Source organism: Littorina saxatilis, linkage group LG16 (genome assembly GCF_037325665.1).
Source record: "Littorina saxatilis isolate snail1 linkage group LG16, US_GU_Lsax_2.0, whole genome shotgun sequence".
Taxonomy (NCBI): Eukaryota; Metazoa; Mollusca; class Gastropoda; order Littorinimorpha; family Littorinidae; genus Littorina; species Littorina saxatilis.
Genome location: NC_090260.1, coordinates 51,166,559 through 51,186,992, shown reverse-complemented (window position 1 = coordinate 51,186,992; position 20,434 = coordinate 51,166,559). Strand labels below are relative to the sequence as shown.

The window sequence follows — 20,434 nt, the reverse complement described above, 5'->3', positions numbered from 1 at the left end:
CTTCCTCAGAACACTCCCCCCCCCCCCCAACCACCAACCCCTCATTTACAGCAGCACCATAACCAGATAAACACTTAATGCGAAATCGCGACCCGACGTGTGTTGGTGCGAGACGTCACGAGGACTGGAGTGCACGTATCATGTACCCTCGCTTAAAGGGGTAGGATTGATCTGACTTGTTGGAGGAATTGCAGGCAAAGTTGACGAATCTGAAGAATCTAGACGCACACGGCTCGAAAACGCACCACACGTATGTGCTTAAATTAAAGTGAGTGAATGTGCTTCAGACCGCTACTTTTCTTTGGAGTTGGAAACACACATTAATTGTGTCCAAAACGCCGCCTGGCGTCAAGATGGCCAAGTCACAAACACAACCAGGGAAAGTCACTCCGTGGAAGGTAGCCCACAAACACAACCAGGGAAAGTCACTCCGTGGAAGGTAGCCCACAAACACAACCAGGGGAAGTCACTCCGTGGAAGGTAGCCCACAAACACAACCAGGGGAAGTCACTCCGTGGAAGGTAGCCCACAAACACAACCAGGGGAAGTCACTCCGTGGAAGGTAGCCCACAAACACAACCAGGGGAAGTCACTCCGTGGAAGGTAGCCCACAAACACAAACAGGGAAAGTCACTCCGTGGAAGGTAGCCCACAAACACAACCAGGGAAAGTCACTCCGTGGAAGGTAGCCCACAAACACAAACAGGGGAAGTCACTCCGTGGAAGGTAGCCCACAAACACAACCAGGGGAAGTCACTCCGTGGAAGGTAGCCCACAAAGACAAACAGGGGACGTCACTCCGTGGAAGGTAGCCCACAAACACAAACAGGGGAAGTCACTCCGTGGAAGGTAGCCCACAAAGACAAACAGGGGACGTCACTCCGTCGAAGGTAGCCCACAAACACAAACAGGGGACGTCACTCCGTGGAAGGTAGCCCACAAACACAAACAGGGGAAGTCACTCTGTGGAAGGTAGCCCACAAAGACAAACAGGGGAAGTCACTCCGTGGAAGGTAGCCCACAAAGACAAACAGGGGAAGTCACTCTGTGGAAGGTAGCCCACAAAGACAAACAGGGGAAGTCACTCTGTGGAAGGTAGCCCACAAAGACAAACAGGGGAAGTTACTCCGTGAAAGGTAGCCCACAAAGACAAACAGGGGAAGTCACTCCGTGGAAGGTAGCCCACAAACACAAACAGGGGAAGTCACTCCGTGGAAGGTAGCCCACAAAGACAAACAGGGGACGTCACTCCGTGGAAGGTAGCCCACAAAGAAAACTCAGTGTGTGCCTATTTTACGACAGTGTATCAGACATCTTGATTTTCCGAAGGGAGTGCTGTCCTCCCGCCCCGTACATTGTTTGTAACGCGGAACCTGTTGGGAGCGATCTGAGGGTCTTTTTTTCTTCTGAGGTTTTATCCCTTTAACTGTCTGTCTCTTTGTGCGGCCATTGCTGTCAGAGCTCAGTGTGTGTCTGTACATGCCTGTTGTCATGACCACAGTAGAGACTTGTTACAGGCTGTGTGTAAAGTGTTCATAGCTCTTCTCTTGGGATCGTTACAGCTCAGAGCTCAGTGTGTGTCTGTACGAACATGTCATGACCACAGTAGAGACGTGTTACAGGCTGTGTGTAAAGTGTTCATAGCTCTTCTCTTGGGATCGTTACAGCTCAGAGCTCAGTGTGTGTCTGTACGAACATGTCATGACCACAGTAGAGACGTGTTACAGGCTGTGTGTAAAGTGTTCTTATAGCTCTTCTCTGGGGATCGTTACAGCTCAGAGCTCAGTGTGTTTCTGTACGAACATGTCGTCACGACCACAGTAGAGACTTGTTACAGGCTGTGTGTAAAGTGTTCATAGCTCTTCTCTTGGGATCGTTACAGCTCAGAGCTCAGCCGGTGTGTGTCTGTACGAACTGAACATGTCGTCATGACTACAGTAGAGACTTGTTACAGGCTGTGTGTAAAGTGTTCATAGCTCTTCTCTCGGGATCGTTACAGCTCAGAGTGCAGTGTATAACATAATACGGACCGAGTGTACGATCAAATAAAGCGCGAGGCTGTCACCAGCAGTTGTATGTACACTTTCACATTGACTGTCACCACATTCCTTCCGTGTTGGTAACTCAGGTGATATTCAGCACGTCCTGTCAATTAACACATCTGTTAATGTTGTGTGTTATTGTTGTGTGTTAATGTTGTGTGTTATTGTGCATTATTCCCCCCTCTGCTCCTTTACCTCTGTAAACTTGCAGAGCTAGTTATTCTTCGATAAACACCCAGCAACCAAACAAATAACGAGCCAGCAACAGCTTGAATCCTCGATAGCGCAATGGGTTGAGAAGCTGTTCTGTGTCGGTACTATTTTTGCGACTGAAAAGCTCTAATGTACGAAGTATACAGCAACAACAGCAACAACAACAACAACAACAACAGCAACAACAACAACAGCAGCAGCAACAACAACAACAACAACAACAACAACAATAACAAAAACAACAACAACAAAGCATTGCGAGACGTTTTATTCTCCAACTGAACAATTCCTTCCCGTCATTTCATTCAAACTTTTTCTGTCTGAATTTTCGTCAATTTGTTTTAATTGATATCCTTCGTTTTTGTCAGATTAATTTTGTAACGTGGTGTTGATGTTTTAGGTGAGGCAAGACGAGAACAATGGCGAGCCAGCAGTCAGGTAGCGGGGCCATTCCGAAGACACCACGCCAGGTTGGCCGCTGTCACCGTGTTGTATTGTCCATAGTGTTTAGCATTGTTTTGTTTTGTCGATCAATTGTATTGTATTGTCCACATTATATTATACTGTCCAAATTATATTATATTTTCCACATTATATTGTACTGTCCAAATGATATTTTATCATCCAAATTATATTGTACTGTCCAAATTATATTGTACTGGCCGTATTGTACTGTCCAGATTAGATATTTATTTTTGTTATTGTCCATTGCATTGTGTTGTCCATGCATACCTATCATTGTATTGTCCAGAACATTGTATTGTCCATGCATACCTATCATTGTATTGTCCATGCATACCTATCATTGTATTGTCCAAAACATTGTATTGTCCATGCATACCTATCATTGTATTGTCCAAAACATTGTATTGTCCATGCATACCTATCATTGTATTGTCCATAATATTGTGCAGTCTATTGTATTGTATTGTCCATAACATTTTGTTGCCCATAGCATTGTATTGTTAATAGCATTGTGTTGTCCATTATAAGATGTTTGGTGGCTTGTTGGCAGACTAGCGTTTGTGTTGGTCCGAGGGGACCATACTGTCTTTTGTTTCATCTTTATTGCCTACTGCCGAAGGGCGTGGTTGATAAAACTGATAGGCCGCGGTTGATAATAATGCAACAAAATGCGATAACTATGCTCCCCGAGGATCAACACAAAAATGCAAATGATACTGAATGCAATGCAGTTTGGACGTATGTGTTGTAGTTTACATAGACCGGACTGAACAGTGTAGACATACAGCACGTACATTCTCACGACAACAGAGGACACTGAACAGTGTAGACATACATCACGTACATTCTCACGACAACAGGGGACACTGAACAGTGTAGACATACATCACGTACATTCTCACGACAACAGGGGACACTGAACAGTGTAGACATACATCACGTACATTCTCACGACAACAGGGGACACTGAACAGTGTAGACATACAGCACGTACATTCTCACGACAACAGAGGACACTGAACAGTGTAGACATACAGCACGTACATTCTCACGACAACAGGGGACACTGAACAGTGTAGACATACAGCACGTACATTCTCACGACAACAGAGGACACTGAACAGTGTAGACATACAGCACGTACATTCTCACGACAACAGGGGACACTGAACAGTGTAGACATACAGCACGTACATTCTCACGACAACAGGGGACACTGAACAGTGTAGACATACAGCACGTACATTCTCACGACAACAGAGGACACTGAACAGTGTAGACATACATCACGTACATTCTCACGACAACAGGGGACACTGAACAGTGTAGACATACATCACGTACATTCTCACGACAACAGGGGACACTGAACAGTGTAGACATACAGCACGTACATTCTCACGACAACAGAGGACACTGAACAGTGTAGACATACAGCACGTACATTCTCACGACAACAGGGGACACTGAACAGTGTAGACATACATTCTCACGACAACAGGGGACACTGAACAGTGTAGACATACAGCACGTACATTATCACGACAACAGGGGACACTGAACAGTGGAGACATACAGCACGTACATTCTCACGACAACAGGGGACACTGAACAGTGTAGACATACAGCACGTACATTCTCACGACAACAGGGGACACGGCTGAACAGTATAGACACAGAGCACGTACATTATCACGACAACAGGGGACACTGAACAGTGTAGACGTACAGCACGTTCATTCTCACGACAACAGGGGACACTGAACAGTGTAGACATACAGCACGTACATTCTCACGACAACAGGGGACACTGAACAGTGTAGACATACATCACGTACATTCTCACGACAACAGGGGACACTGAACAGTGTAGACATACAGCACGTACATTCTCACGACAACAGAGGACACTGAACAGTGTAGACATACAGCACGTACATTCTCACGACAACAGGGGACACTGAACAGTGTAGACATACATTCTCACGACAACAGGGGACACTGAACAGTGTAGACATACAGCACGTACATTATCACGACAACAGGGGACACTGAACAGTGTAGACGTACAGCACGTTCATTCTCACGACAACAGAGGACACTGAACAGTGTAGACATACAGCACGTACATTCTCACGACAACAGGGGACACTGAACAGTGTAGACATACATCACGTACATTCTCACGGCAACAGGGGACACTGAACAGTGTAGACATACAGCATGTACATTCTCACGACAACAGGGGATACTCGCATTGTACGTTGCAGGCGTGCTGCCAGTGCAGCAGGGAATCACGGTGCATCAGGCAAGGGGGGTGTGACTGCCGTGCGAACTGTACCCGCTGTACCAACTGTGCCGCTCAGGGCTGTACGAATCGCGCCGTTGAACTGGTACGTCTTGGGTAGCGGTGTACTCTCTCTCTTTCTCTCTCTCTCTCTATCTCTCTCTCTCTCTCTCTCTCTCTCTCTGTCTCTCTCTCTCTCTGTGTCTCTCTCTCTCTCTCTGTCTCTCTGTCTCTCTGTCTCTGTCTCTCTCTCTCTCTCTCTCTCTCTCTCTCTCTCTCTCTCTCTCTCTCTCTCTCTCTCTCTCTCTCTCTCCAATTATTTGTAAATCTGCTATAGTAAATGTGTCAGCAAAAGTGTCCGAGGGTATGGGTGAGGTAACCTTTTACGTTTAACTATTTTCACGATCCACACAATGCAACAGAAAAGTATGTTTGGTGTTCCAAATTTTATTCACTAAAATTACTAAATGAAAAGAGATCTTCGGTTTACTTCTAAAATGCAAACATGTTAATCTTCAAAGAAAAATCTAAAACAAATACAAAAACTATATTTATCATCTAATTCTGAAAATACATCTTGTACAACTATATGTTCATAATACAATACCTATTTCATCATGTCACTTCAGTTTCTTTCAATGAATAATCTTTTCCATTATTTAAGATGACCACATGATTCTTTGCATTCTATGACTATCTTATGTTGCCAATGAAAAAGTACTTATGAAACCAAAAAGTGCTTTAAATATTTATAACTGACTACTTTAAAAATAAAACAGCTAAGCCTAAAAACTCATTAAAATAAAAAAAATAACATTGACATACTTCACATAATCTGTTGTCACTAATTCCTTTCTAAATTGACTAAGACACAACATTCCTGAGAGTTCTAAAACACTGATTCCTGACTTCCTGTCAATCAAAGGGAAAGTAATCCTGACATTCCATTTGTCAAGAACAAGCACAGTTCCTTCCCTTACACTAAATAGACAAATCAGTAAGCCCCCAAAAGTACTTTGTAAAACGGGAAAGAATGAATAAGAATGAATACTTTTACAGGTTTACATGTTTACAGGAGATTTAAGTCTTTGAACAAGATTTGACAAAAGAAGTGTTACAAGACATGCGGTTTTTAGAACCGTCTACAATTTTATCGCCACAAGTTGTAGGCACAACAACAAACAATAACCAGCCAACCAACCCATCTCTGTCTGTCTATCTCTGTCTGTCTATCTCTGTCTGTCTATCTCTGTCTCTCCTGCCCCTCTCCCGTCCCCCCCAGCTCCTACACGGCCGATCTAATCTGTCAAATTGTTGGGTGTCGTACACATGCATTGTCCGTTTCAGTGTCGATAAATGCAAATAGACTCATTGATGACGATAGCAACAGCCAAGTTGATAGTTGAGTGTTTGGAACCGCGCCACCTGCTTGATAAAGAGAAGAGATGATTGTTTCGATCTCCCGGGTCACTTTATTTGCATACCTGCTTGCCACCCCCCTCCCCCCATTTTGTGGCACAAAACCAGGTAAAAATGGTAAAGATCCTGAAATCCATGTCAGTGAATTATAGAAACATGAAAATACCCAGCATGCATCCCACGACACAGAGTAGAGTATAAGTATATGGCCGACGGAACATACGGCCAAGCACATACAATCCTCTTCGTGCTAAACCATGGGTGTACTTGGGCGTTTTGGCCCACAAACGCACAGAAAAATAAAATAATGTTTGAACATTTTTTCTGAGTACCATGTGAGGAAACACGTTCACATACTATTGCATGACAATAAGGTGAGTCACACTATCTAAAACAACGCTATGACAAAAGTGACGGTCATATCATGCACACAACTAATAATTATGAACAGCGCTATGACAGAAGTGACTGTAATATCATGCAAACCACACATATGAACATCGCTATGAAAAAAGTGACGGTAATATCATGCATAGTACATATATGAACAGTGCCAGGACAGAAATGACAGTAATATCATGATCATTACATATAATTATGAACAGTGCTATGACAGAAGTGACGGTTCTATCATGCACATCACACAGGGACCGGCTGTGGAATGCGCTCCGCCGTGCAGTACCTCTGGGTCACCGGGGAACCAGGCTGCCTCTCATTCCCCGCCCTTGATGGCAAGATCACAGGAATCAGAGGACCAAGTGTTAAAGTTGTCAGACCATGAGGTAAATTCATCTCAGAAAAAAAACACCCACCGAAACCTCATATTCTAAGACTTGAAGTTATGTGTCAAATGAATAAGGTGCATTATCATTAGTTTGACTCTTTTTGTGTTGTTGCTGTTGCTGTTGTTGTTGTTGTTGTTGTTGTTGTTGTTGTTGTTGTTGTTGCTGCTGCTGCTTCTGTTGTTGTTGTTGTTGTTGCTGCTGTTGTTGTTGTTGTTGTTGTTGTTGTTGTTGTTGTTGTTGTTGTTGTTGCTGCTGCTGCTTCTGTTGTAGTTGTTGTTTTTGCTGTTGATGTTTTCATTGTTTTTTTGGTGTTTTTTTCAATTTCCAACGTTGAACAACTTTTTTAAACAATGATCTGTTGTGTTCTGGGGAAATATTGTGTGAATTTACCACCAACGAGACATCAGTCCCCATTTAGTCACTGCATTTTCACCGTCTTTATTGTTTAGTAAACATCGAACGCAGAAGAAGAAGAAGAATTGTTTAGTTATAGGCTGTGAATGGTACTAGAAGTGAGCAGACAGTATATCATCATGTCTTTGATTCCAGAGAGAGTTTCTCAACGCCTGGTTCCCTCACCTTGAGAGCGAATCATACATAATCCCCCCGGCTCACATGGACACTGTGCATGAAAGAATGGTATATATCGGAGAAGGTGAGAGAATCCAGGTACTGAAAACACAGCAACAAATAGACATAGATGAGAGTAGAGAGGTCATGGACACTGTCCGCATAGACAGAGTGCTGAAAAATGTCCACCACTGCATGAATCAGATAAAGGACAAAGCCGCAAGGGAAACAGAAATTATGGTAATTCTGACCCAAGCTAAGATTGGTGTATATGGCGCTGATTCCCAAAGCATCTATGCTGGTGCAGCAGCCAGAAACATGAACAGCGTCAAGGCAGAGCCGTTGAACCTGAAGGAGGACTTCGTTGACCTCCTCGTCATACATCGCGAGCGTGGGATAATGATGGCGGCAATCATACCTCAGACAGAAGACGACCCCCTTGCAGTTCAAGAAGAACTAAAGAAGGCCGCTGCGTACCTGAAGCAAGCCAGAGATGTTGTGAGGCGCTCTGTTCTGGGTGACCTGGTCACACAGCCAGCCCTCAACCAGGCCATTGTCCTGCCCGACACAACGAGACGCTGTCTGGAGGAGGTGCTGGGAAACATGAGCGATGTAAGTTAACACTTGACCTACACTCGCTCACACACGCAAAAACAGACGCACGCAGGAGAGAAATAAAGAGAGAGAGAGAGAGAGAGAGAGAGAGAGAGAGAGAGAGAGAGAGAGAGAGAGAGAGAGAGAGAGAGAGAGAGAGACAATGACAATGACAATGACAATGACAAATCTTTATTTTTCGAGGGTGACAAGAATAAGCATAGATATGCTTTTTTGCATCTGGCCCTCGCCCTAAAGAGGGACTAAACTATTTTACTATAACTATGACTAGAAAAAGGTTACATAAAACATTAATGGTAGAACATATAAGTTTATGTACATGAAGCGCATTATGTAGAAGCATTGTAGATCATAAGGTAGTGTTCAAAATTGGGTGTAAAGCAATGAAGATAAACGGAAAGTAACCCAACAATACATTAGCTCAGCAAAACAATGTATTACAGAGCCAAATCTTCGTGATTTTGTCACAATAAACCATAATTCCGATAATGAACAACTGTATACAAAGAAAACATACCAACCAATCAAGTTTATTTGTTCATAGAGTTCATTAAATGGAAAGAATATTTGGTTCTAAAAGAATCCGTGTTGGTGGATTGCCGCAGGGCGTCCGGAAGAGCGTTCCAGAGGCTGCTTCCTGAATAAACAAGACTTGATTTAAATAGGTCTATCCTAGGAAGAGGAGTGTTTAGTTTTATAAAGTGGTGCGAATTCTTCAAGGAGAACTTTGAGCAAATGGTTTCGGGTGCATTTTCTGTCATAATTTTATGCATCATTATTCCTTTGTTGTAATTCATTCTTGACTTTAGAGGTAGGACCCCTATGTTGATGTAGTCTGAGTCGGTGAGAGTAGTCTGTTTGAGTAATACTACTTTTAGCGCTCTTTTGTGTAATCTGCTGAGTAGCTTTAGGGAATTATCACTTGCAGAGTCCCATAGAGTGGATGCGTAATCAATAAGAGACTGAATATGAGCAGTGAAAAATAACTTCCTGGCTTGACAATTAAGGAAGTGTTTAATTCTAGATAAGAGGTACACTTTCTTTGACACTAATTTACTAAGTTGTTCAATGTGAGTTGACCAAGACAGGTTGTTATCGATGTGGACACCTAGAACTTTGTGATGGTCGACTTTTTCCACTATATTGCCGTCAATCATTAAATCGGGACCAGTTGAGGTAAAATTCTGTCGTTTTTGTCTAGTTGTAATTATCATATATTTGGTTTTCTTTGGGTTAAGAGACATGTGATTTAGGTCAGTCCATTCTGTCAGCTGGTTTAGACTTCCTTGGAGGGATTCTGATAAGCGAGTTAAATTTTTGTTACTGGAGTGAATTGTGGTATCATCTGCAAAAAGTTCACATAAATGTTGAATATAAAGGGGGAGGTCATTAACATATATTGAGAAGAGCAGAGGTCCTAATACCGATCCTTAGAGAGAGAGAGAGAGAGAGAGAGAGAGAGAGAGAGAGAGAGAGAGAGAGAGAGAGAGAGAGAGAGAGAGAGAGAGAGAGAGAGAGAGAGAGAGAGAGAGAGAGAGAGAGAGAGAAAGAGAGAAAGAGAGAGAGAGAGAGAAAGAGAGAGAGAGAGAGAGAGAGAGAGAGAGAGAGAGAGAGAGAGAGAGAGAGAGAGAGAGAAAGAGAGAGAGAGAGAGCTTTGTTCACCAACGTAAAGTAAGGGCTAGTTCATAGCGCTATGCTCTTAGTCCACACACTGTGTGCAGTGTCCGTCCGTATGTCCGAACAAAAAACTTAACGTTAAGATTATCTGGGATGAGTTTGAAGCTAGACCTTTAAACATTTGCAGACTTCTGGTATTTGATAATCTTCCGATTTGACCCCGATTTAATTGACCCTCGTCAAATGTTGGGGTCACAGCGGGGTCATGCTCTTCAACTTTTTAAGTTGAGTTTTCTTTCAGATATTTTGGAAACAAAGCCTCAACATTTCCCACAATTGTAGGTGTTATTAATCAGCAGACGTGACCAAAATGTAGCTTGTTTCGTAAATGTTCACAGTAATAGCATGGACATGTTTGCTGAACAAGATGATCGCCACTGAACATATCTGGAATATTACAGGTCACACTTTTGATCAAGTTTTTGTCGATTATTCTGATGCCAAGGTTTCTCTTGATTATTTAATGTATGAAACTGAAAGAGGAATTTTATATATTTTTTTTTAATTGGGGTTAAGTCTTAAAATGTGGGTTAGCTGACAGAGGTTATGAACAAACAATCTTTAAAAACAAAAATGGTCTTATTGGGGGAAGTCGGGCATAAAAGGGGTGGTTGTATAAGAACTCAACTCAACTCAACTCAACTCAAATTGTATTGGCTTCAATTTTCATAGAAGAATTTGTCTTGCGCTTGGGAGAAAGTAAGAGTATAACATATACTGTTCAAAAAAAGAAACGCATAGTTGCTACTTGCCAAATATGTTTTATTTGTCGAAAAAATTAACAGAAAATCCAATATTTAGATTATTTGTTTGAAATTTGGTATGGACACAGTTGAATGCACACACAGTTCATTTGCATCTTTAAATCAATCAGTCAATCAATACGATTGGGTGCCGAGGCTGTCAAGTCAGTAGGGGGTGTGACTGCCTTGAGCAGCAACAACTGCCCGGCACCTTCTGGGCATGGACTGGATCAGATGCCAGATATCTTGCTGTGGGATGGTGTCCCACTCCTCCTGAAGTGCCTGCAATAGATCGCGGTGATTTGCCGGCGCTTCTTCTCGCCTGCGCACACGTCTGTCCAATTCATCCCAGAGGTGTTCTATCGGGTTCATGTCTGGCGACATGGATGGCCAGGGAAGCACCTGGACATGGTGGTCGGTGAGGAACTGGGTGGTGAGTCGTGCTGTGTGCGGGCGAGCGTTGTCCTGCTGGAATATGGCATCCTGGTCAGCCAGAAGAGGAAGGGCGTGTGGGCGCAGAATTTCCTCCACGTATCGCTGGGCAGTTATGCGCCCTTGGACGTGCACCAGGGTGCTCCTTCCAGCGGTATTGATCGCCCCCCACACCATGACGCCTCCACCACCATGAACGGGTGCCTCATCCACACAGTTGGGCGCGTAACGTTCGTTTACTCTCCGGTAGACCCTCCTCCGACCATCATGTCGCTGGAGCAGGAAGTAGGACTCGTCGCTGAACCACACGTGTCTCCAGTGATTCCGGACGGTCCAGCGAAGGTGCTGGTTGCCCCACTGCACTCGGTTCTGGCGATGGCGGCGGGTGAGGACAGCTCCTCTGTGAGGTCTGCGAGCTCTCAAACCAGCTTCATGCAGGCGGTTCCGCACGGTCTGGTCCGATAATCGGTGTGGCCCGGGGAGAGCCTGGACAGAAGATGAGGCCGACAGGAAACGATTCCGGAGGTGGCGGAGCCGTATGAAGCGGTCGTGAGCAGCAGTTGTCGCCCTTGGTCTTCCCGCTCGTGGCAAGTCAGCAACGGAGCCAGTGGCTTGAAACCTGACCCACAGTCTACTGATGGTGCTCTGGGACACGTGGAAGTGCCTGGCGATTGCACTTGAACTTTGGCCTGCTTGTAAACGACCCAATGCAATTTGGCGGTCTTCTCTGCTCAATCGGGCCATCTTTCGTCGCTGAATTGTCGTCTGATTTCTTTGTGGCGAACAATCCGCTTTTATGGGTTTTGGAAGACATGGTGAGAGCTCAATATTCCCCGAGTTTCACGAGATTACACTGAAGCATGACGAGTGGTCATGCCAAATGAGCAATTTTGACATTGTAGCCACTGATAACGCATGCGTCACGTGCAGAGCTCACTTGTGGCAATGGACGAAAGGTCGACGACCAGATAAACATTTTCTGCGGTTTGGTGGATATCCTTGTAGCCATATAACTAAATTAACCAAATATTACAAGCTATGCGTTTCTTTTTTTGAACAGTATATAAAAACAGCATTCATAACACATTTCGTGTATCACACACAGTAATCACTAGTATAAGCCTACAATTATCACATTTGTACCTGTATCATACATGCAAAAAAAAAGTATCACATTTCCACGTATCACACACAATATATACATTACATAACATACAGCAAGCTTCCATCTCCCGCGCCCCCCCCCCCCCCCCACACATACATATCCTCGCACGTGCGTCGACTCCATACAAATGACATCATCAGTCCATTAACTAAAATGCACAATGACTAGTAGTGGGTACATGATACTTAATACGTGCTCAACTAGACCTGCTAACTAAAATAATAACAGAAACAAAAACAAGGACTGGGCACAACATTTACACGTGTGTGACCTACTTACATCAAGTGCCTGTGATCTATAAATAACAATGATTGCGTTTAAAGTAAAACATGAATAATGCCGATGTTTGCTAACAATGAATACATAACAACTAAGATAAGAATGTATGTGCTTTCATAATATGATTATTTTATAAAACACAGTGGGGAAATTTGGAAAATAATTTTTATACGAAACTGCGCACATTGAGTCGAGCTCTGTAGCGTGTGTGTTCGGAGGCAGGAGACACACATGGCTGTGGATATTAATTGTTCGGTGGATTAAAAAGGAAACCCCGACTTCGGCAGGGCAGAAGGAGGTACAAGACGGTGTGCTGTATTGCTGTGTGTGAGTGTGCTGTGCAGACCTTCTGTGTTATGTGCATGTTCTATTCTAGTCTGTCCGTAGGCTTCATCTGAGGGCCTATTGTGTACAAGGGGAGGTCACTTCCGCCTTATAAACAAACACATGTGGAGACCCACAGAAATACCATAGCATCGTAATGAAAGAGGGCAAAAATACTGATAACAGCAAGGTAAGACAGGTCTAGGACATTATTTCTAGGACTGACTAAGCAATAGAACAACATCATGATCTTCATAAGCAAATGATAGTGAGAACAAAACAGAATTCTTACTCTTCTGACTGCTCCCAGTGATTGACATTCAAAACATCCATCCTGTTCTATTCTAAATAGTTGTAAAAAAAACTTCATAAGAATAATATTAAACATACATACTTGATTTGTTTAAACATAATTCTAGTGTAAAAGTATACTTTATAAGTTGTGGAGATAATTTTAAAACATGAAGATAAAAAACACAACAATAACATGACAACATTAGAGTACAATGCATTCCTAGCTAGCTCTGAGGAAAACACCATTGTACATTTTTCAGTTTCACATGCATGCACTAAGTGGTATCATTGAGAACTGAGATGGCGGATGGAATAAACGACTTCCGCATGCGAGAGGTTCTACACTTTGCAGCTCTGTATCTACGCCTAGATGGCATGAGTGCAAACTGATCATGCAGGGGGTGCGATTCATCTTCAACGACCTTTCGTGCTTTTGTGGCTGTTCTCTTATGCACCAGTTCATCCAAGCTTGGGAACTGAACCCCAACCACCTTTTCTGCCTGTCTGATCACTCTTGCCAGATGGCTCTTGTCCTCTACAGTAGCCCCATAGTACCATACCATGAGGTTGAAGGTCAAAACACTTTCAATGCTGGCTCTGTATAACATTGCCAGTATTTCAGGGCAGACCTTGAACTGCTTGAGTTTCCTCAGAAAGTACAATCTTGAATTGCACTTGCTAACTACCTTGGCTATATGTTTTGACCACGAGAGATCTGAACTCATGATGCAGCCCAAGTATTTATACTCTTGTACTTGTTCTACCTCTTTGCCCCCTATCACTAGTGGCTCTGTTTCCTTTTCCCCTCTCCTAAAGTCTGTGATCATCTCTTTTGTTTTGCCCACATTGAGGTCTAGGCTGTTCTGGTCACACCACTCTACTAGTTTGTCCACATTGAGGTCTAGGCTGTTCTGGTCACACCACTCTACTAGTTTGTCCACCTCCTGTTTGTACACTGTGTCATCATCATTCTGAATCAGGCCTACCAGAGCTGAGTCATCAGCAAACTTCGAAGGGAGGGACTCTTGTGGGAGGGGTGGTGGCGGGAGTCTTCCATGGGGGAGGGGGGTCCTAAAAGGTGGAAGGGGGGGGGGGTTACATTGTTGTGGGACAAGACGAAGGCGAGTCGAATAAGCATTTGCTTTTTATTTTTTACTGGAGCACTAAGAACAGTGACCTTGAATAGTAGACGTCATTTTTTTGTCGCGAAAACGACGTCACTTGTACTTTACGGGGCCCAGACCTACCTAGTGACGGGTCAAAAATCACTTTTTCATGTATTGTTGCACACTTCATATTTTCTTACAGCTGAATATCTCTATTTTCATGCCATATAATTTTTTGGGGGAAATTCCCAGGTATAACGGGACATATATGGGGTCAAAGTAGGTGATGTGACCCCCAAAACGCAAAAAAATCGTCGAAAAAATCAACATTTTACTTGTATCACTACATCTTGAAAACTAGATACTCCCTCACGCAGTTTGAAGCAATGAGTACTCAAAGGCTGCGTGGTTATCTCCCCTATGCAAATGGCGACGTCCATGCGGTAAAATGATCTTGTGACAGTGTGAGAACAGTTTTGAAAGTATATTTGTGATTTGCCAACTGTTTTTCTGTGAATATGCCTTCCGATAAGAAGAGGAGAGGAAAACGTCGAGCTACGATAGCCAATGTGTACACGAAAAAAGCGAAAACAAGTGATGTTGTTGGACTTGAAGTGAATGACGAAGTGATTTGTGAAGGGAAGAATGTACAGCCACAGTCACAGTGTTCCACGACAAAGGACGATTCTAAAAGTGAAAATAAAAGTGCCACGCCCCCTACTCGTTCTGAGATGAAGCTTCATGACATGTATGCTGTTTCAAAGAAAGAATATGAAGCTGACAACATGGATTCTGACTCTGAATACAGTTGTGATGATGAGGATGATGATGATGAACAAGCAGTCACTAGTCAAGCATTACATGGTTATAGACTGATTGATGTTGACATCCTCAACAGCAACATTTCTTCACAGCTGTCGTGCTCGTTTTGTCAGGGCAATGTGAGTCTTTTTGAGGTAGAGAGGAAGGGTTTAGGAAGCAAGTTTGCATTCATGTGTGAAAGTAGAAATTGTGACAGTCAACAGGACTTTCCTTCTTGTCCTATCATTCAGGAAGGAAATGTAAGTGTCTACTCGGTCAATCGGCATTCAGCGTTTGCGATGAGATGCGTCGGCGGTGACAGGTCCGAACTTGTCACTTTTTGTGGAATCATGGGGCTCCCAAAGCCTGTGGCAAGCTCCTCCTTCAGTCACATCAATGCAACAATTCAAAAAGCAGCATGTAGTGTGCAAAAACAGAGCATGGAGGATGCTGCCACAATAGAACATTGTCTCGCGGAGGACGCAACAGAGGAAGTGCGCAACATTGAGATTTCTGTTGATGGGACATACATGACAAGAGGCCACTCATCAAATATTGGCGTGTCAACAGCAATTGGTGTGAAAACAGGTAAAATCATTGACACAGGAGCCAGGAGCAAGCTGTGCAAATCGTGTGAATATTGGCAGCGACAAGACAACACGAGTGCAAAGTACTTGAAGTGGCGGGCGCGACATGCGGACAAGTGTACGCTCACACATGAAGGTTCTTCTGGGTCCATGGAGGGAGAAATAGCCAAGGAAATGTTTGCGCGTTCTGTTGAACAGTACAATCTCAGGTACACCAGCTTCATAGGGGATGGGGATACCAGCAGTTTTAAAAAGGTGTTTGATTCTAAGCCTTATGGGGATGTTGATGTGCAAAAACTTGAATGCGTCGGCCATGTTCAAAAACGCATGGGGAAAAGGCTGCGTGATGTGAAGAAAAATGCTAGAGGAAAGAAGCTTAGTGATGGGAAAGTTCTGGGAGGAAGGGGAAGGCTTACTGACACAGAGATCAACAAGATTCAGGCATACTATGGGAATGCCATCCGAGGCAACACAAACAATCTTGTTGGAATGCGGTCTGCTGTGTGGGCAATTTTTTTCACAAACTTTCCACTGATACCAAACCACTTCATCACTTCTGCCTCATACAGTGGTGCCCATACAAACAAGCAGAGGCTGCAGGCACACTTGCTACCTTCAAGCATACCAACATTCTGCCAGAGGTTGTCATGGAGGAGATTCGCCCCATCTTCAAAGATTTAGCCAAAACGGAACTTCTCAAACGCTGCACGCACGGCTACACACAAAACGCGAACGAGAGTGTGAACAATCTTGTGTGGAAGTACTGTCCCAAGGTAAAACATCATGGTCTGGTCACTGTACAAACAGCCACTGCAATAGGAGTGTGCATTTTCAATGATGGTTGCCAGAGTTTAGGCCATATGCTGACAGCCATGAAAATAGAAGTGAGCGAGTTTACGAACACTTTCTTTGCGGACAAGGACGCTTACCGCATCATTACGGCTCAAAGAGAAGCTCATCTGGCCACAAAGGAGGCCAGACAGGCAAGGAGGTTGAAGAGGATTGGTAGGGATGAACAACAAGCAGAATCAGAGGGGTTCCCCTATCTCAGCGGTGGACACTAACTTCTTTCTGTAAGTAAAATGGTCTTTTTTTACCCTGTGATTTTGTCCGAAAAACGAGTCGTTTTGTTCGTTTTTACAACATAACTTTTTTGTTTTTAAAGCTATGACCTTGCTATTTGGTTTGGAAATAGAGTTTTGTCATATCTGGAACCTCCTCTATAATAATTGAAGTCTTGTTAGTGTAGCCTGTGCAATGAATTTTCAAAGTCAAGTAAAATCGGCAAATTTTTCACAAAATTCAGTGTAGCCTAAAATGCAAAATATTAAACTTACTCTGTTTATTATAGAGGAGGATCCAGGTATATCCTTTATATACATTTAGACCAAAGGAAATGGTTCTGATATGACTAGATGGGAAAAAAAGTTGTCAAAACCAACGCATTTTTTTGGCATTTTCGAAACATCATTTTTGTTTATTATTTTTTTTTGCAAACTTAAAATTATTTGTTTGACTAATATTATATTTTTGTATGCTAGCTTAGGCATTCAGCTATCTAAATGCCAAATATGAAGCTGTTACCTGGAAGCAAACTGAAACTACAAAATTAAGAAAAAATACACCCGTCACTAGGTAGGTCTGGGCCCTTTTAAGTAGCCTAATGCGCGTCACCACAAACGGGAAACTCTTTTCCCGAAAAGATGGTTTGCTTTTGTCCAGAAAGTTGTCTGTTAGGTTGGTAAACACTAAAGCAGGAATGAAGAGATTTCCAACACTGGTAGGCCTAATGTTACACTGTCTTTGTGTGCATCGTGCATTAAACAATCCCTTGTGCCATTTCCCGCATTCTGTGTACGTGTGTTGACCTCAGTTACAGGAGTTGCAGGAAGGCCTCAGCGTCGAGTCAGGTCGGAATGTCAGCCAGGTGTGTCTTTGTGCCGACGACATGGCTGACCAGACAAGGCTCGACGCGTGGTGGAGGGCAAGCTTGGAACGGAATGAGGGCGGGGACCATGCCATGGATACAGCTACATACACACAGTTGGTTGCCAGGTCCTGTTGCATAGCTGTATCATATCGGTGAAGCGCACGCACGCACGTTTATTATTACTTGGCCTAACGTCATCTATCTTTCTTTCTTTGTTTCTCCGGACACCCCGCCCCCCCCCCCTCTCTCTCTCTCTGTCTGTCTGTCTTTGTCTGTCTCTCTCTCTCTCTGTCTGTCTTTGTCTCTCTCTGTCTGTCTGTCTGTCTCTGTCTGTCTCTCTCTGTCTGTCTCTCTCTGTCTCTGTCTCTGTCTCTGTCTCTCTCTCTCTCTCTCTCTCTCTCTCTCTCTCTCTCTCTCTCTCTCTCTCTCTCTTGTTTCTCGTTACGAATTCTCTGTTTAGATCTCTCCCTGTCTATCCCTGTTTGTGTTTTTGTGTGGATGTTTTTTTGTTCGTGGTCTTTGTGGTGATTGTTTGACTTGCTTTGATTTGTTTATTGCTTTGATTGATATGCATGCATGCATGCGTGTGTGTGCGTGTGTGTGTGTGGGTGTGTGTGTGTGTGTGTGTGTGTGCGTGTGTGTGTGTGTATGTAACACTAACAGTGTACACGTGTGTGTTTGTGTATGTGGGTGTGTGTGTGTTTGTGTATGTGTGCTTGTGTGCTTGTGTGTGTGTGTGTGTGTGTGTGTGTGTGTGTGTGTGTGCGTGTGTGATATACCTAATAATGTGTGTAAATGTGTATGCTGACAGATTCTCCATACCACTGACAACGGTTGAGCTATTCCTCAGCAGACAGCCAAGACTACAGCTGTGGACTCAGGGCGACCTTGTTCACGCTGTTGGAATGGAGCATGGTCGACCAATGACATGTATAGCTTTGTTCCCGCAGCAGTTTCAAGTCTTGGAGGAGCCGCCAGACGACTACGACGTCGACGTGAGAATCCTCTGGGGCCCGACGGGCACTTCAAAAAGCATAGTCTTGATAATAAAAGGTTGTTTTCTGCTGAGGAAGGGCTGCGCCACAGTCTTCGTTCTTCAGACGAGTGATGATGGCGCTGCTGCTGCTTACCTTGTGGGTCATCAGGTGAGAGAGACTGCCGGACAGGGAACCGGCAGCGTGCAGCTCGTCAACATGGCGGGGGTACGGGACAGGCGGAGTCGATGGACAGAGGAAGGCAAGAAGAAAGTGCAGGCCTGGGTGGAGGAGCTGTGTCAACACGCACAGACACACGGACGCGTGCACATCCTGGCCGATGAGGCTGAGTGGTAAGAATGACGCCGTACACTGAATCTAACACTGCCTCCTGTCACTCTTGTGTTGGCCGGTGTGGTCGTGTTATTTGCAAGTCTGATAATTCACAAATGTTATTATATTCACACCTGTTCTACAACCAGGTAATTCGTGTGCTTTTGGTCAAGAAATTCGGAAGATTTATGTAGAAGTAATGGCTCTTTATTTTCAAGTTTGAATAATAGACTGGGGCATGTTTATTAGATGTAGAATGTGAATTCAGCAACTGTCACGGCGGTGTGTACTGATCAGTGATGTCATCAACCTGTCTCATCAGGCGCCACCCTTTCTTTGTCTGCCATTGGAAAAACTTGGTCAAGGTAACGAAGAGTGGAGCGAAATAACGTCATTCTGTTTACGTCATTATTAATCATTGCGTCATTTTATTTCAGGTTCACTGTGATTCTTATCCTGAACAGCAATCTTTGTGACTTCCTTTTTGCCAGGCGTTTTTGTTTTGTTTTAATCAGTTTCGTAATTTCAGGTGTAATCATGCACTGACACACCTGTCCGTTCTGTTGCTGTGACGTCATCACGAAGATCTACACTGCGTTAAAACAATAGTTGTGTGATAACTATAACACACCTGTCTGTTTTGTTTATAAACACTGACACACCTGTCTGTTCTGTTACAGTGACGTCATCGCAGAGATCTACCGGGCGTTAAAACAACGACACGTCAGGTTCACCCTGTGGGCAGCTGGCGTTATGCTAGATGTACCTGCCGACATGAAGCGTCACGTCCGCAAACTGACGGAGCCCCTGAGAAGTCCACCTGTTGTGGTGAGAGAGGTGGAGCAGGCTAACGATATGAAGGATGGAACGGTCCCGGCCTACACCAGGCCGCCAGTGTCCGCACCGTGCGACGGCCCACCTGTCATGACGGTTGGTCACTATGATGATGACTACCGCGGTGACAGACAGGGACATGAGGGTGACTATCCATGGCGGTGTGCACGGTGCGGGGAGCTGGTGGCAGACATGCTGCGAGATCTTCGTGTCGGTCCGTACACCTCTGTCTGTCTGTCTGTCTGTCTGTCTGTCCGTCTGTCCGCCTGTCTGTTTTCTGTACATCTCTCTCTCTCTCTCTCTCTCTCTCTCTCTCTCTCTCTCTCTCTCTCTCTCTCTCTCTCTCTCTCTCTCTCTCTCTCTCTCTCTCTCGCAATGCAGTAAGTGTTAGTCAGGTTGGTGTACAACATTTCAATGACGTCATGTTGGTATTTACGTCATTTACTGTGACGTCGTTACATAATATCGTCACAAGTCTGCCAAGGTGATGTGTGGAACACTAAATAATATAAAATTGTTTTTCCTATTTCCAGGTGGTTGTGGTGCTGCTGATGTAGTT

The 20,434-nt window shown here is 44.1% G+C and overlaps 2 protein-coding genes across 10 annotated transcripts in view; one reads left to right on the top strand and one right to left on the bottom strand.

Annotated features, from left to right (window-relative positions):
• Positions 1-20,434, bottom strand: part of LOC138951192 (uncharacterized) — a 521,013-nt gene that overhangs the window by 231,659 nt on the left and 268,920 nt on the right. The window lies entirely within an intron of this gene.
• Positions 1-20,434, top strand: part of LOC138951188 (uncharacterized) — a 433,764-nt gene that overhangs the window by 412,190 nt on the left and 1,140 nt on the right. For 2 of the 4 annotated variants that reach the window (XM_070322831.1, XM_070322828.1), the window contains exons 2-8: positions 2,656-2,725; positions 4,991-5,113; positions 7,074-7,208; positions 7,761-8,393; positions 17,678-17,859; positions 18,546-19,061; positions 19,722-20,089. In XM_070322831.1, coding sequence (XP_070178932.1) covers positions 2,675-2,725; positions 4,991-5,113; positions 7,074-7,208; positions 7,761-8,393; positions 17,678-17,859; positions 18,546-19,061; positions 19,722-20,089 — 2,008 coding nt within the window. In that variant the 5' untranslated portion in view covers positions 2,656-2,674. Of the gene's footprint in view, positions 1-1,255; positions 2,129-2,655; positions 2,726-4,990; positions 5,114-7,073; positions 7,209-7,760; positions 8,394-17,677; positions 17,860-18,545; positions 19,062-19,721; positions 20,090-20,434 lie in introns of those variants that run through there. The other 2 variants (XM_070322829.1, XM_070322830.1) reach the window with 2 other exon arrangements.